The sequence below is a fragment of the Bufo gargarizans genome, chromosome 3, assembly GCF_014858855.1.
Source record: "Bufo gargarizans isolate SCDJY-AF-19 chromosome 3, ASM1485885v1, whole genome shotgun sequence".
NCBI classification, from domain to species: domain Eukaryota; kingdom Metazoa; phylum Chordata; class Amphibia; order Anura; family Bufonidae; genus Bufo; species Bufo gargarizans.
The window spans coordinates 476,818-492,806 of record NC_058082.1 but is presented as its reverse complement, the minus strand read 5'-3'; the positions used below and the strand labels follow the sequence as shown (position 1 = coordinate 492,806).

The 15,989-nt window shown below is 53.7% G+C and overlaps 2 protein-coding genes across 4 annotated transcripts in view; both read left to right on the top strand.

The window, feature by feature from the left end:
* Positions 1 to 6,989: 6,989 nt before the first annotated feature.
* LCMT2 (leucine carboxyl methyltransferase 2) overlaps positions 6,990 to 15,989 on the top strand; it is a 134,380-nt gene continuing 125,380 nt past the window's right edge. Inside the window, exons 1-5 of one of the 3 annotated variants that reach the window (XM_044286593.1) lie at positions 7,092 to 7,227; positions 11,017 to 11,076; positions 11,255 to 11,359; positions 11,930 to 12,054; positions 12,700 to 12,781. In XM_044286593.1, the coding sequence (XP_044142528.1) occupies positions 11,342 to 11,359; positions 11,930 to 12,054; positions 12,700 to 12,781 (225 nt within the window). In that variant the 5' untranslated portion in view covers positions 7,092 to 7,227; positions 11,017 to 11,076; positions 11,255 to 11,341. Of the gene's footprint in view, positions 7,228 to 11,016; positions 11,077 to 11,254; positions 11,360 to 11,929; positions 12,055 to 12,699; positions 12,782 to 15,989 lie in introns of all 3 variants that reach the window. The other 2 variants (XM_044286594.1, XM_044286595.1) reach the window with 2 other exon arrangements.
* LOC122930475 (extensin-like) lies at positions 8,680 to 9,474 on the top strand. Its single transcript, XM_044283906.1, has one exon. The coding sequence runs from the start codon at positions 8,680 to 8,682 to the stop codon at positions 9,472 to 9,474; it is 795 nt and encodes a 264-aa protein (XP_044139841.1).

Below are 15,989 nucleotides of genomic sequence, written 5' to 3'. Positions count from 1 at the left end.
AGATCATATATAGATTTACACATGGTCACTGCCGGCATTAGACAACACGGAATATACGGATCGGACGTCACTTCCGGTGCGTTTCACCTTGGAACGCATCGCATCACCAGAAGTGACTCCATCCGCTTCTTCTGACCATTGATCATTCATTTGGAGATTAATGATACGTACAGGGTTGCCCCGGCATTGGGGCTTATTAACAATTTACATCACATCTAACAAACATTTAAGAGATCCAGTCTCCACTTCCGGTGCGGTCCACGCTGGAACGCACCCAGCGACCGGAAGTGACGTCATGCAGGTGTTCTTTGCCGCCTTTTTTCAATGTATAAATATGTTTGTGTTACCTATACAGGTCATGGCTCCTGAAGAAGGGGATTCCTAGATGAAAATCCCCGAAACGCGTTGGGCTCTTCCCATACCCTGTGTTGAATAAAGTATTTAGGAAATTCAAGATCTCCAGAGTGTGGACTGCTGTCTTTCCAGGAAACCCTGCCAAGCGAACCAGGCGCAGGAGGAGCTGATGAGGGGTCTTGAGCTTATCCCTCATCACTCCTCCTGGGTGAAGTGAGTAAATCTGATTTTATCCAGATTTTCAGTTTTTTATCATAATTTTATCTAGAATTTATTTATATCTCATTGATAGTTTTATAGTGCTCTTATCATATACCGGTCCTTTTTTCTTTCTGCCCCAGGTGGCGCCTTTTTGAGTGGTAAAAATTTTCCTTTTTCAATTTTAAACGCTGTTCTATCGGCCCGGATCCTCCGGTCGGACATTTACCACCGGCAGCCTCTGTGTCTCTATCTTCCATTGCCCTTTTTTTTTCTCCGCCTACCCAACCTTTGGCGCCGTGCTATATTGGTCCGGAGTTACCCTCTACGGTAGCAGAGTGACTAACCCTGTCTTTTTTTTCTTTACGTCTCTGACTCTCTCCTCAGCGGCAGAGGGCGTTCCAGAGAGAAGAGGTAGCCGACCTCCCCCCCCAGCGGCAGAGGGCGTTCCAGAGAGAAGAGGTAGCCGACCTCTCCCCGCAGCAGCAGAGGGCGTTCCAGAGAGAAGAGGTTGCCGACCTCTCCCCCCAGCAGCAGAGGGCGTTCCAGAGAGAAGAGGTTGCCGACCTCTCCCCGCAGCAGCAGAGGGCGTTCCAGAGAGAAGAGGTTGCCGACCTCTCCCCGCAGCAGCAGAGGGCGTTCCAGAGAGAAGAGGTTGCCGACCTCCCCCCCCAGCAGCAGAGGGCGTTCCAGAGAGAAGAGGTTGCCGACCTCTCCCCCCAGCAGCAGAGGGCGTTCCAGAGAGAAGAGGTTGCCGACCTCTCCCCGCAGCAGCAGAGGGCGTTCCAGAGAGAAGAGGTTGCCGACCTCTCCCCGCAGCAGCAGAGGGCGTTCCAGAGAGAAGAGGTTGCCGACCTCTCCCCCCAGCAGCAGAGGGCGTTCCAGAGAGAAGAGGTTGCCGACCTCCCCCCCCAGCGGCAGAGGGCGTTCCAGAGAGAAGAGGTTGCCGACCTCCCCCCCAGCAGCAGAGGGCGTTCCAGAGAGAAGAGGTTGCCGACCTCCCCCCCCAGCGGCAGAGGGCGTTCCAGAGAGAAGAGGTTGCCGACCTCCCCCCCAGCGGCAGAGGGCGTTCCAGAGAGAAGAGGTTGCCGACCTCTCCCCCCAGCAGCAGAGGGCGTTCCAGAGAGAAGAGGTTGCCGACCTCTCCCCGCAGCGGCAGAGGGCGTTCCAGAGAGAAGAGGTTGCCGACCTCCCCCCCCAGCGGCAGAGGGCGTTCCAGAGAGAAGAGGTTGCCGACCTCCCCCCCCAGCAGCAGAGGGCGTTCCAGAGAGAAGAGGTTGCCGACCCCCCCCCCCCAGCGGCAGAGGGCGTTCCAGAGAGAAGAGGTTGCCGACCTCCCCCCCCAGCGGCAGAGGGCGTTCCAGAGAGAAGAGGTTGCCGACCTCTCCCCCCAGCAGCAGAGGGCGTTCCAGAGAGAAGAGGTTGCCGACCTCTCCCCGCAGCGGCAGAGGGCGTTCCAGAGAGAAGAGGTTGCCGACCTCTCCCCGCAGCGGCAGAGGGCGTTCCAGAGAGAAGAGGTTGCCGACCTCCCCCCCAGCGGCAGAGGGCGTTCCAGAGAGAAGAGGTTGCCGACCTCCCCCCCAGCAGCAGAGGGCGTTCCAGAGAGAAGAGGTTGTTGACCTCCCCCCCAGCGGCTGATGGAGGCCCAGGGAGAAGAGGTTGCCGACCTCTCCCCGCAGCGGCAGAGGGCGTTCCAGGAAGAAGAGGTTGTTGACCTCCCCCCCAGCGGCTGATGGAGGCCCAGGGAGAAGAGGTTGCCGACCTCTCCCCCCAGCGGCAGAGGGCGTTCCAGAGAGAAGAGGTTGCCGACCTCCCCCCCCAGCGGCAGAGGGCGTTCCAGAGAGAAGAGGTTGTTGACCTCCCCCCCAGCGGCTGATGGAGGCCCAGGGAGAAGAGGTTGCCGACCTCTCCCCCCAGCGGCAGAGGGCGTTCCAGCATTACTATTACTGGGGATACTATTGGGGCATTACTATTACTGGGGGGCACAAATGGAGGCATTACTATTACTGGGGACACTATTGGGGCATTACTATTACTGGGGGCATTACTATTACTGGGGACACTATTGGGGCATTACTATTACTGGGGACACTAATGGAGGCATTACTATTACTGGGGACACTAATGGAGGCATTACTATTACTGGGGACACTAATGGAGGCACTGCTATTACTGGGGACACTAATGGAGGCATTACTATTACTGGGGGCACTAATGGAGGCATTACTATTACTGGGGACACTATTGGGGCATTACTATTACTGGGGGCATTACTATTACTGGGGACACTATTGGGGCATTACTATTACTGGGGACACTAATGGAGGCATTACTATTACTGGGGACACTAATGGAGGCATTACTATTACTGGGGACACTAATGGAGGCACTGCTATTACTGGGGGCACTAATGGAGGCATTACTATTACTGGGGACACTATTGGGGCATTACTATTACTGGGGGAGTAATGGGGGCATTACTATTACTGGGGACACTAATGGAGGCATTACTATTACTGGGGACACTAATGGAGGCATTACTATTACTGGGGGAATAATGGGGGTATTACTATTACTGGGGACACTAATGGAGGCACTGCTATTACTGGGGACACTAATGGAAGCATTACTATTACTGGGGACACTAATGGAGGCATTACTATTACTGGGGAAATAATGGGGGTATTACTATTACTGGGGACACTAATGGAGGCATTACTATTACTGGGGGAATAATGGGGGTATTACTATTACTGGGGACACTAATGGAGGCATTACTATTACTGGGGACACTAATGGAGGCATTACTATTACTGGGGACACTAATGGAGGCATTACTATTACTGGGGGAATAATGGGGGTATTACTATTACTGGGGACACTAATGGAGGCATTACTATTACTGGGGACACTAATGGAGGCATTACTATTACTGGGGGAATAATGGGGGTATTACTATTACTGGGGACACTAATGGAGGCACTGCTATTACTGGGGACACTAATGGAGGCATTACTATTACTGGGGGCACTAATGGAGGCATTACTATTACTGGGGACACTATTGGGGCATTACTATTACTGGGGGAGTAATGGGGGCATTACTATTACTGTGGGCACTAATGGAGGCATTACTATTACTGGGGGTAAAAATGGAGGCATGACTATTACTGGGGGCACTAATGGAGGCATTACTATTACTGGGGGGCACTAATGGAGGCATTACTATTACTGGGGATACTATTGGGGCATTACTATTACTGGGGGCACAAATGGAGGCATTACTACAACTGGGGGCACTAATGGAGCATTACTATTACTAGGGGGGACTAATGGAGGCATGACTATTACTGGGGGGCACTAATGGAGGCATGACTATTACTGGGGGGCACTAATGGAGGCTATACTATTACTGGGGACACTAATGGAGGCATTACTATTACTGGGGATACTATTGGGGCATTAATATTACTGGGGGCACAAATGGAGGCATTACTATTACTGGGGACACTATTGGGGCATTACTATTACTGGGGACACTAATGGAGGCATTACTATTACTGGGGACACTAATGGAGGCATTACTATTACTGGGGGAATAATGGGGGTATTACTATTACTGGGGACACTAATGGAGGCACTGCTATTACTGGGGACACTAATGGAGGCATTACTATTACTGAAGGGGCACTAATGGAGGCATTACTATTACTGGGGACACTATTGGGGCATTACTATTACTGGGGGAGTAATGGGGGCATTACTATTACTGGGGGCACTAATGGAGGCATTACTATTACTGGGGGTACTAATGGAGGCATGACTATTACTGGGGGCACTAATGGAGGCATTACTATTACTGGGGGGCACTAATGGAGGCATTACTATTACTGGGGATACTATTGGGGCATTACTATTACTGGGGGCACAAATGGAGGCATTACTACAACTGGGGGCACTAATGGAGCATTACTATTACTAGGGGGGACTAATGGAGGCATGACTATTACTGGGGGGCACTAATGGAGGCATGACTATTACTGGGGGGCACTAATGGAGGCTATACTATTACTGGGGACACTAATGGAGGCATTACTATTACTGGGGACACTATTGGGGCATTACTATTACTGTGGACACTAATGGAGGCATTACTATTACTGGGGACACTAATGGAGGCATTACTATTACTGGGGGAATAATGGGGGTATTACTATTACTGGGGACACTAATGGAGGCACTGCTATTACTGGGGACACTAATGGAGGCATTACTATTACTGGGGGCACTAATGGAGGCATTACTATTACTGGGGACACTATTGGGGCATTACTATTACTGGGGGAGTAATGGGGGCATTACTATTACTGGGGGCACTAATGGAGGCATTACTATTACTGGGGGTACTAATGGAGGCATGACTATTACTGGGGGCACTAATGGAGGCATTACTATTACTGGGGGGCACTAATGGAGCCATTACTATTACTGGGGACACTAATGGAGGCATTACTATTACTGGGGATACTATTGGGGCATTACTATTACTGGGGGCACAAATGGAGGCATTACTACAACTGGGGGCACTAATGGAGCATTACTATTACTAGGGGGGACTAATGGAGGCATGACTATTACTGGGGGGCACTAATGGAGGCATTACTATTACTGGGGACACTAATGGAGGCATTACTATTACTGGGGATACTATTGGGGCATTAATATTACTGGGGGCACAAATGGAGGCATTACTATTACTGGGGACACTATTGGGGCATTACTATTACTGGGGACACTAATGGAGGCATTACTATTACTGGGGACACTAATGGAGGCATTACTATTACTGGGGGAATAATGGGGGTATTACTATTACTGGGGACACTAATGGAGGCACTGCTATTACTGGGGACACTAATGGAGGCATTACTATTACTGGGGGCACTAATGGAGGCATTACTATTACTGGGACACTATTGGGGCATTACTATTACTGGGGGAGTAATGGGGGCATTACTATTACTGGGGGCACTAATGGAGGCATTACTATTACTGGGGGGACTAATGGAGGCATGACTATTACTGGGGGCACTAATGGAGGCATTACTATTACTGGGGGGCACTAATGGAGGCATTACTATTACTGGGGAGACTATTGGGGCATTACTATTACTGGGGGCACTAATGGAGGCACTACTATTACTGGGGGCACTAATGGAGGCATTACTATTACTGGGGAGCACTAATGGAGGCACTACTATTTCTGGGGAGCACTAATGGAGGCATTACTATTACTGGGGGCACACATGAAGGTATTACTATTACTGGGGGGGCACTAATGGAGGCATTTCTATTACTGGGGACACTAATGGGGGTATTACTATTACTGGGGACACTTTTGGGGGCATTACTATTACTGGGAAGCACTAATGGAGGCATTACTATTACTGGGGGGCACAAATGAAGGTATTACTATTATTGGGGGGCACTAATGGAGGCATTACTATTACTGGGGGCACTAATGGAGGCATTACCATTATTGGGGGGCACTAATGAGGGCTTTACTATTACTGGGGGGGCACTAATGGAGGCATTTCTATTACTGGGGACACTAATGGGGGTATTACTATTACTGGGGAAACTATTGGGGGCATTACTATTACTGGGGTCAGTAATGGGGGTATTACTATTACTGGAGGCACTAATGGGGGCATTACTAATACTGGGGACACTAATGGGGGCATTACTATTACTGGGGGCACTAATGGGGGCATTACTATTACTGGAGGCACTAATGGGGGCATTACTATTACTGGGGACACTAATGGGGGTATTACTATTACTGGGGGCACTAATCGGGGTATTACTATTACTGGGGGCACTAATGGGGGCATTACTATTACTGGGGGCAGTAATGGGGGGACATTACTATTACTGGGGACTAATGGGGGCATTACTACTACTGGGACAGTAATGGGGGGACATTACTATTACTGGGGACTAATGGGGATTAATACTACTGATGGGCACTAATGGGGGCATTACTATTACTGGGGGCAGTAATGGGGGGACATTACTATTACTGGGGACTAATGGGGGCATTACTATTACTGGGACAGTAATGGGGGGACATTACTATTACTGGGGACTAATGGGGATTAATACTACTGATGGGCACTAATGGGGGCATTACTATTACTGGGGGCAGTAATGGGGGGACATTACTATTACTGGGGACTAATGGGGATTAATACTACTGATGGGCATTAATGGGGGCATTAATAATACTGGGAGTCACATTCTGACCCCATATTTAGCCACGCCCCACATCCACACCTCCTTTGGGGTGGGTATTTTTTGCTGTGGAGGGGTAACCCTCTGGGCTGTTCTGAATATGAAGTACAGTGGAGCTGTAGGCAGCTGCGACACACGGGCGGTGTAATACAGGAAAACCACCACTAGAGGCCGCTGCTGCATGTGCGCTGCCCGGCGGAACTGAATAAGCGGAGAGCGCTGGTGAGGGGACGAATTTTCTGAGCGGACCGGGTGAGTGACACGTGAGGGAGCGAGGTTTGCTGGGACTTGTAGTGCTGCGTATTGTACTGTGGAATGTAGGTGCGGAGTGCGGGTCCGCGAAGATGAGGATGATGAAGCGTTAGTCTCTTATGGTGGCGAGGTGTGAGGAAGAGTCCACCAGCCGGGGGAGGGGGGGAAGAAGAGTCCACCAGCCGGGGGAGGGGGGGAAGAAGAGTCCACCAGCCGGGGGAGGGGGGGAAGAGTCCACCAGCCGGGGAGGGGGGAAGAAGAGTCCACCAGCCGGGGGAGGGGGGGAAGAAGAGTCCACCAGCCGGGGGAGGGGGGGAAGAAGAGTCCACCAGCCGGGGGAGGGGGGGAAGAGTCCACCAGCCGGGGAGGGGGGAAGAAGAGTCCACCAGCCGGGGGAGGGGGGGAAGAAGAGTCCACCGGCCAGGGGAGGGGGGAAAGAAGAGTCCACCAGCCGGGGGAGGGGGGGAAAGAAGAGTCCACCAGCCGGGGAGGGGGGAAGAAGAGTCCACCAGCCGGGGGTGGGGGGGAAGAAGAGTCCACCAGCCGGGGAGGGGGGAAGAAGAGTCCACCAGCCGGGGGAGGGGGGGAAGAAGAGTCCACCAGCCGGGGAGGGGGGAAGAAGAGTCCACCAGCCGGGGAGGGGGGGAAGAAGAGTCCACCGGCCAGGGGAGGGGGGAAGAAGAGTCCACCAGCCGGGGGAGGGGGGGAAAGAAGAGTCCACCAGCCGGGGAGGGGGGAAGAAGAGTCCACCAGCCGGGGGTGGGGGGGGAAGAAGAGTCCACCAGCCGGGGGAGGGGGGGGGAAGAAGAGTCCACCAGCCGGGGGTGGGGGGGAAGAAGAGTCCACCAGCCGGGGGTGGGGGGGAAGAAGAGTCCACCAGCCGGGGGAGGGGAGGGGAAGAAGAGTCCACCAGCCGGGGGAGGGGGGGGGAAGAAGAGTCCACCAGCCGGGGGAGGGGGGGGGAAGAAGAGTCCACCAGCCGGGGGAGGGGAGGGGAAGAAGAGTCCACCAGCCGGGGGAGGGGAGGGGAAAGAAGAGTCCACCAGCCGGGGGTGGGGGGGAAGAAGAGTCCACCAGCCGGGGGAGGGGGGGGGAAGAAGAGTCCACCAGCCGGGGGAGGGGAGGGGAAGAAGAGTCCACCAGCCGGGGGAGGGGGGGGGAAGAAGAGTCCACCAGCCGGGGGGGGGGGGGAAGAAGAGTCCACCAGCCGGGGGAGGGGGGGAAGAAGAGTCCACCAGCCGGGGGAGGGGAGGGGAAGAAGAGTCCACCAGCCGGGGGAGGGGGGGGGGGGAAGAAGAGTCCACCAGCCGGGGGAGGGGGGGAAGAAGAGTCCACCAGACTGGAAAGGGGGAGGTGAGGAAGAGTCCACCAGACTGGAAAGGGGCAGGTGAAGAGGAGTCTTAGGGCTCTTTCAGTGGATCCCGTGCGGGTAATCCGCTGCGTGAAAGAGGGCCAAGCCCCGCTCCGGACAGCAGAGACACAGAGCAGTCACATGACTGATAATGCTCCGCGCCTCGCTGTCATCTTTGTACTACAAAATCAGAGTGGGATAAAGTTCTCACCGTGAATTTGTAGTAAAAAGATGACAGCGAGGCGCAGAGCAATATCACTGTACCCTCCGCCCACCGGGAACAACCTGTCACCGACCCCTCCGCCCACCGGGAACAACCTGTCACCGACCCCTCCGCCTACCAGGAACAACCTGTCACCGACCCCTCCGCCTACCAGGAACAACCTGTCGCCGACCCCTCTGCCCACCGGGAACAACCTATCACTGTACCCTCCGCCCACCGGGAACAACCTGTCACCGACCCCTCTGCCCACCGGGAACAACCTGTCACCGACCCCTCCGCCCACCGGGAACAACCTGTCACCGACCCCTCCGCCTACCAGGAACAACCTGTCACCGACCCCTCCGCCTACCAGGAACAACCTGTCGCCGACCCCTCTGCCCACCGGGAACAACCTATCACTGTACCCTCCGCCCACCGGGAACAACCTGTCACCGACCCCTCTGCCCACCGGGAACAACCTGTCACCGACCCCTCTGCCCACCAGGAACAACCTGTCACCGACCCCTCTGCCCACCGGGAACAACCTGTCACCGACCCCTCTGCCCACCAGGAACAACCTGTCACCGACCCCTCTGCCCACCGGGAACAACCTGTCACCGACCCCTCTGCCCACCGGGAACAACCTGTCACCGACCCCTCCGCCCACCGGGAACAACCTGTCACCGACCCCTCTGCCCACCGGGAACAACCTGTCACCGACCCCTCTGCCCACCGGGAACAACCTGTCACCGACCCCTCTGCCCACCGGGAACAACCTGTCACCAGCCACTCTGCTTGCTAAAAATTACCCTGACCTCTGGTAGTGGTTGCTGCCCACCGGGAACAACCTGTCACTGACCCTCTGCCCACCAGGAATGACCCTGCCAACCAACTAGAAGAGACCCGTGTTACTGCCCCCTCCTCCCACTTAGATTTACCCTGTCACTGCCCCGGTGGCCTCTCTCTCCTCCAGTAGTGGTAGCTGCTCTCTCCTCCAGTAGCGGTGGCGGCCCCTCTCTCCTCCAGTAGCGGTGGCTACTCTCTCCTCCAGTAGTGGTAGCTGCTCTCTCCTCCAGTAGCGGTGGTGGCCCCTCTCTCCTCCAGTAGTGGTAGCTGCTCTCTCCTCCAGTAGCGGTGGGGGCCCCTCTCTCCTCCAGTAGCGGTGGCGGCCCCTTTCTCCTCCAGTAGCGGTGGCGGCCCCTTTCTCCTCCAGTAGCGGTGGCGGCCCCTTTCTCCTCCAGTAGCGGTGGCGGCCCCTTTCTCCTCCAGTAGCGGTGGCGGCCCCTTTCTCCTCCAGTAGCGGTGGCGGCCCCTTTCTCCTCCAGTAGCGGTGGCGGCCCCTTTCTCCTCCAGTAGCGGTGGCGGCCCCTTTCTCCTCCAGTAGCGGTGGCGGCCCCTTTCTCCTCCAGTAGCGGTGGCGGCCCCTTTCTCCTCCAGTAGCAGTGGCGGCCCCTTTCTCCTCCAGTAGCAGTGGCGGCCCCTTTCTCCTCCAGTAGCAGTGGCGGCCCCTCTCTCCTCCAGTAGCAGTGGCGGCCCCTTTCTCCTCCAGTAGCAGTGGCGGCCCCTCTCTCCTCCAGTAGCTGTGGCGGCCCCTCTCTCCTCCAGTAGCAGTGGCGGCCCCTCTCTCCTCCAGTAGCAGTGGCGGCCCCTCTCTCCTCCAGTAGCAGTGGCGGCCCCTCTCTCCTCCAGTAGCAGTGGCGGCCCCTCTCTCCTCCAGTAGCAGTGGCGGCCCCTCTCTCCTCCAGTAGCGGTGGCGGCCCCTTTCTCCTCCAGTAGCGGTGGCGGCCCCTTTCTCCTCCAGTAGCGGTGGCGGCCCTTCTCTCCTCCAGTAGCAGTGGCGGCCCCTTTCTCCTCCAGTAGCAGTGGCGGCCCCTTTCTCCTCCAGTAGCAGTGGCGGCCCCTTCCTCCTCCAGTAGCAGTGGCGGCCCCTTTCTCCTCCAGTAGCAGTGGCGGCCCCTCTCTCCTCCAGTAGCAGTGGCGGCCCCTCTCTCCTCCAGTAGCAGTGGCGGCCCCTCTCTCCTCCAGTAGCAGTGGCGGCCCCTCTCTCCTCCAGTAGCAGTGGCGGCCCCTCTCTCCTCCAGTAGCAGTGGCGGCCCCTTTCTCCTCCAGTAGCAGTGGCCCAGTGGCGGCCCCTTTCTCCTCCAGTAGCAGTGGCGGCCCCTTTCTCCTCCAGTAGCAGTGGCGGCCCCTTTCTCCTCCAGTAGCAGTGGCGGCCCCTTTCTCCTCCAGTAGCAGTGGCGGTCACTTTCTCCTCCAGTAGCAGTGGCGGTCACTTTCTCCTCCAGTAGTGGTGACTCCTCTCTCCTCTAGTTGTGGTCGCTCTCTCCTCCATTAACGGCCGCTCTCCCCTCTGTGGTTTGATGCAGGAAGCTCCGTACAGCAGACAGCACTTTACGGGAGTGTTTATAACCAAGTCAGAATATCAGGTACATAACCCTCATCATTTCATGACTATTTCTTTCCCTGGACACATTTCGGGCTTTTTCTCCCAACGCCTCAGGTTCTGGGATGAGGACTCCTCTGGATAAGCCCAGCACCCTTGGGTGTGACCTGACGCTCTTCTGGATTTATCTGGTGCCTAATCTTGTGACCCTTTTATTCCAGGCTTCCATGGATCCTGTGTGGTGAAGCTTTGGCGAGGACCACGTTCTGCAGGTCGGAATCGGGCAAGGAGGTCTGTGGATAACGAGCATGAAGAGCGAAACGTGTGTGAGTCCAGGTTCTATGTTCCACTGGATGAGGAGATGGTTCCTTTCTCCTCCAGCCGGAGGAGGGGGGGGGGGGGAATGCATTCCGTTCTGTTTAGTTGCGTTCCCAGACCGTTCTGTTGTAGTCTGCTTTCCGTCTTGGGATGCAAGTCAATGGGGACGGAACCGTTTTCTCTGCCACATTAGAAAACGGATCCGTCCTCCATTGACTTTCCGTGGAGTTCATGATGAATGCAGATGGTTGTAATATCAGTAACGGAAGCGTTTTTGCTGAACCCTGCCGGATCCAGTAAGAACGCTAGTGTGAAAGTCGCCTTACCTTGAGGGAGCGGTCTCGCTTATCCGGGGGGGGGCTTTCTTGCCTTGGGTGTGGGGGTGGTGGCAGCCTGGCTTACCAGGAGTTTTGCTCCCCGATTTGTCTCAACGCTCTGTCTTCATTGTGTTGGTTTATTTCCCTGGCTCCCTGTAGGTGTTGGCCCTTGGTTGCTCTGGGGCCGGTTGCCCCCTCATCTGGGTTATCTGGGTTCCTGGGCCCTGGTTCATGTTCCTGACCTTCTTCTCCTCTCGGCAGGTCCAGAGCACCAATGACTTCAGCACCCTCAGTAAGGTCTCTGCTGCCTCCGCCGGATACTTCACAGATGACTTCCAGAAACACTTTGTGAGCCGGACCTGCAGGAGATCCCCTCTCATCAACCGGTGCGTCCCCAATGTCCGTCCTGGGGGCTCACTCCGGGTGTCACCCCCCAAACACAGGCTATGCAGTCAAAGACACCCCCCAGGCTGTACAACCAAGGACATTCCACCCTCTCCCCACATTCCCCCCAACATCCCCCCAAACTGTGGCCAAGACTGAGGACACTCGCAATCCACCCCACCAGGACTAGGAGAGCCCTCCACCACTACGCTGTGTGGCCAAGAGAAAGGAGAGTACACTCACAACAACCCCCTCCCCCCCCCTCAAGGACTAGGACACCCTTCCACCACTACGCTGTATGGTCGAGAGAGGACACTCAACCTCCCCACCCCCCCCCAAGACGAGGACCCCTCCCATCACCATGCTGTGTTGTTTTGTGGCATAGGATGAGGGCATCTCCTCCAAGCTGGTTGAGACAGTGGACACTTCCACAGAACCCCTCTTGCCCACCAGGATGAAGAGAACCCTCCCCACAAACTGCAGTTAAGGATGTCCGTCCCGGTCGAGGACACCTCTACATTGCTGTAGCTCCTCTACTACCATCTTTTGATGGCTCCTGGTTTAAGTTGCTGCTTTGTTGGGGGGGGAGGGGGCAGTTTTAGGTGAGGATGATGTCATTCTAGTGATCCGTTTTTTCTGTCTTCCAGGGGGTATTGTGTCCGGGCCCAGGCCATCACTCACTGTGTGAACGAGTTCCTGCAGGACGCAGCGGAAGCCCCCCACAGGCAGGTAAGAGGAGCCATATATATAACCACATACAGTATTAGACAGGAGGAGACGGAGCGATGTACATCACCACATACAGCGTTATACAGGAGGAGACTGAGCGATGTACATCACCACATACAGCGTTATACAGGAGGAGACTGAGCGATGTACATCACCACATACAGCGTTATACAGGAGGAGACTGAGCGATGTACATCACCACATACAGTGTTATACAGGAGGAGACTGAGCGATGTACATCACCACATACAGTGTTATACAGGAGGAGACTGAGCGATGTACATCACCACATACAGTGTTATACAGGAGGAGACTGAGCGATGTACATCACCTCATACAGTGTTATACAGGAGGAGACTGAGCGATGTACATCACCACATACAGTGTTATACAGGAGGAGACTGAGCGATGTACATCACCACATACAGTGTTATACAGGAGGAGACTGAGCGATGTACATCACCACATACAGTGTTATACAGGAGGAGACTGAGCGATGTACATCACCACATACAGCGTTATACTGGAGGAGACTGAGCGATGTACATCACCACATACAGTGTTATACAGGAGGAGACTGAGCGATGTACATCACCTCATACAGCGTTATACAGGAGGAGACTGAGCGATGTGCATCACTACATACAGTGTTATACAGGAGGAGACTGAGCGATGTACATCACCTCATACAGTGTTATACAGGAGGAGACTGAGCGATGTACATCACCACATACAGTGTTATACAGGAGGAGACTGAGCGATGTACATCACTACATACAGTGTTATACAGGAGGAGACTGAGCGATGTACATCACCTCATACAGTGTTATACAGGAGGAGACTGAGCGATGTGTATCACCTCATACAGTGTTATACAGGAGGAGACTGAGCGATGTACATCACCACATACAGCGTTATACAGGAGGAGACGGAGCGATGTACATCACCACATACAGTGTTATACAGGAGGAGACTGAGCGATGTACATCACCACATACAGTGTTATACAGGAGGAGACTGAGCGATGTGTATCACCTCATACAGTGTTATACAGGAGGAGACTGAGCGATGTACATCACCTCATACAGCGTTATACAGGAGGAGACGGAGCGATGTACATCACCACATACAGTGTTATACAGGAGGAGACGGAGCGATGTACATCACCACATACAGTGTTATACAGGAGGAGACTGAGCGATGTACATCACCACATACAGTGTTATACAGGAGGAGATGGAGCGATGTACATCACCACATACAGTGTTATACAGGAGGAGACTGAGCGATGTGTATCACCTCATACAGTGTTATACAGGAGGAGACGGAGCGATGTACATTACCACATACAGCGTTATACTGGAGGAGACTGAGTGATGTACATCACCACATACAGTGTTATACAGGAGGAGACTGAGCGATGTACATCACCACATACAGTGTTATACAGGAGGAGACTGAGCGATGTACATCACCTCATACAGTGTTATACAGGAGGAGACTGAGCGATGTACATCACCACATACAGCGTTATACAGGAGGAGACTGAGCGATGTACATCACCACATACAGTGTTATACAGGAGGAGACTGAGCGATGTACATCACCTCATACAGTGTTATACAGGAGGAGACTGAGCGATGTACATCACCACATACAGTGTTATACAGGAGGAGACTGAGCGATGTACATCACCACATACAGTGTTATACAGGAGGAGACTGAGCGATGTACATCACCACATACAGTGTTATACAGGAGGAGACTGAGCGATGTACATCACCACATACAGTGTTATACAGGAGGAGACTGAGCGATGTACATCACCTCATACAGTGTTATACAGGAGGAGACTGAGCGATGTACATCACCACATACAGCGTTATACAGGAGGAGACTGAGCGATGTACATCACCACATACAGCGTTATACAGGAGGAGACTGAGCGATGTACATCACCACATACAGTGTTATACTGGAGGAGACTGAGCGATGTACATCACCACATACAGCGTTATACAGGAGGAGACTGAGCAATGTACATCACCACATACAGTGTTATACAGGAGGAGACGGAGCGATGTACATCACCTCATACAGTGTTATACAGGAGGAGACTGAGCGATGTACATCACCACATACAGCGTTATACAGGAGGAGACTGAGCGATGTACATCACCTCATACAGTGTTATACAGGAGGAGACTGAGCGATGTACATCACCACATACAGTGTTATACAGGAGGAGACTGAGCGATGTACATCACCACATACAGCGTTATACAGGAGGAGACTGAGCGATGTACATCACCACATACAGTGTTATACTGGAGGAGACTGACTGATGTGCATCACCACATACAGTGTTATACAGGAGGAGACTGACTGATGTACATCACCACATACTGTGTTATACAGGAGGAGACTGAGCGATGTGCATCACCACATAGTGTTATACAGGAGGAGACTGAGCGATGTACATCACCACATACAGCGTTATACAGGAGGAGACTGAGCGATGTACATCACCACATACAGTGTTATACAGGAGGAGACTGAGTGATGTACATCACCACATACAGTGTTATACAGGAGGAGACTGAGCGATGTGCATCACCACATACAGTGTTATACAGGAGGAGACTGAGCGATGTACATCACCTCATACAGTGTTATACAGGAGGAGACTGAGCGATGTACATCACTACATACAGTGTTATACAGGAGGAGACTGAGCGATGTACATCACCACATACAGTGTTATACAGGAGGAGACTGAGCGATGTACATCACCACATACAGTGTTATACAGGAGGAGACTGAGCGATGTACATCACCACATACAGCGTTATATAGAAGGAGACGGAGCGATGTGCATCACCACATACAGTGTTATACAGGAGGAGACGGAGCGATGTGCATCACCACATACAGTGTTATACAGGAGGAGACTGAGCGATGTACATCACCACATACAGTGTTATACAGGAGGAGACGGAGCGATGTACATCACCACATACAGTGTTATACAGGAGGAGACTGAGCGATGTACATCACCACATACAGCGTTATACAGGAGGAGACTGACTGATGTGCATCACCACATACAGTGTTATACAGGAGGAGACTGAGCGATGTGCATCACCTCATACAGTGTTATACAGGAGGAGACTGAGCGATGTACATCACCACATACAGTGTTATACAG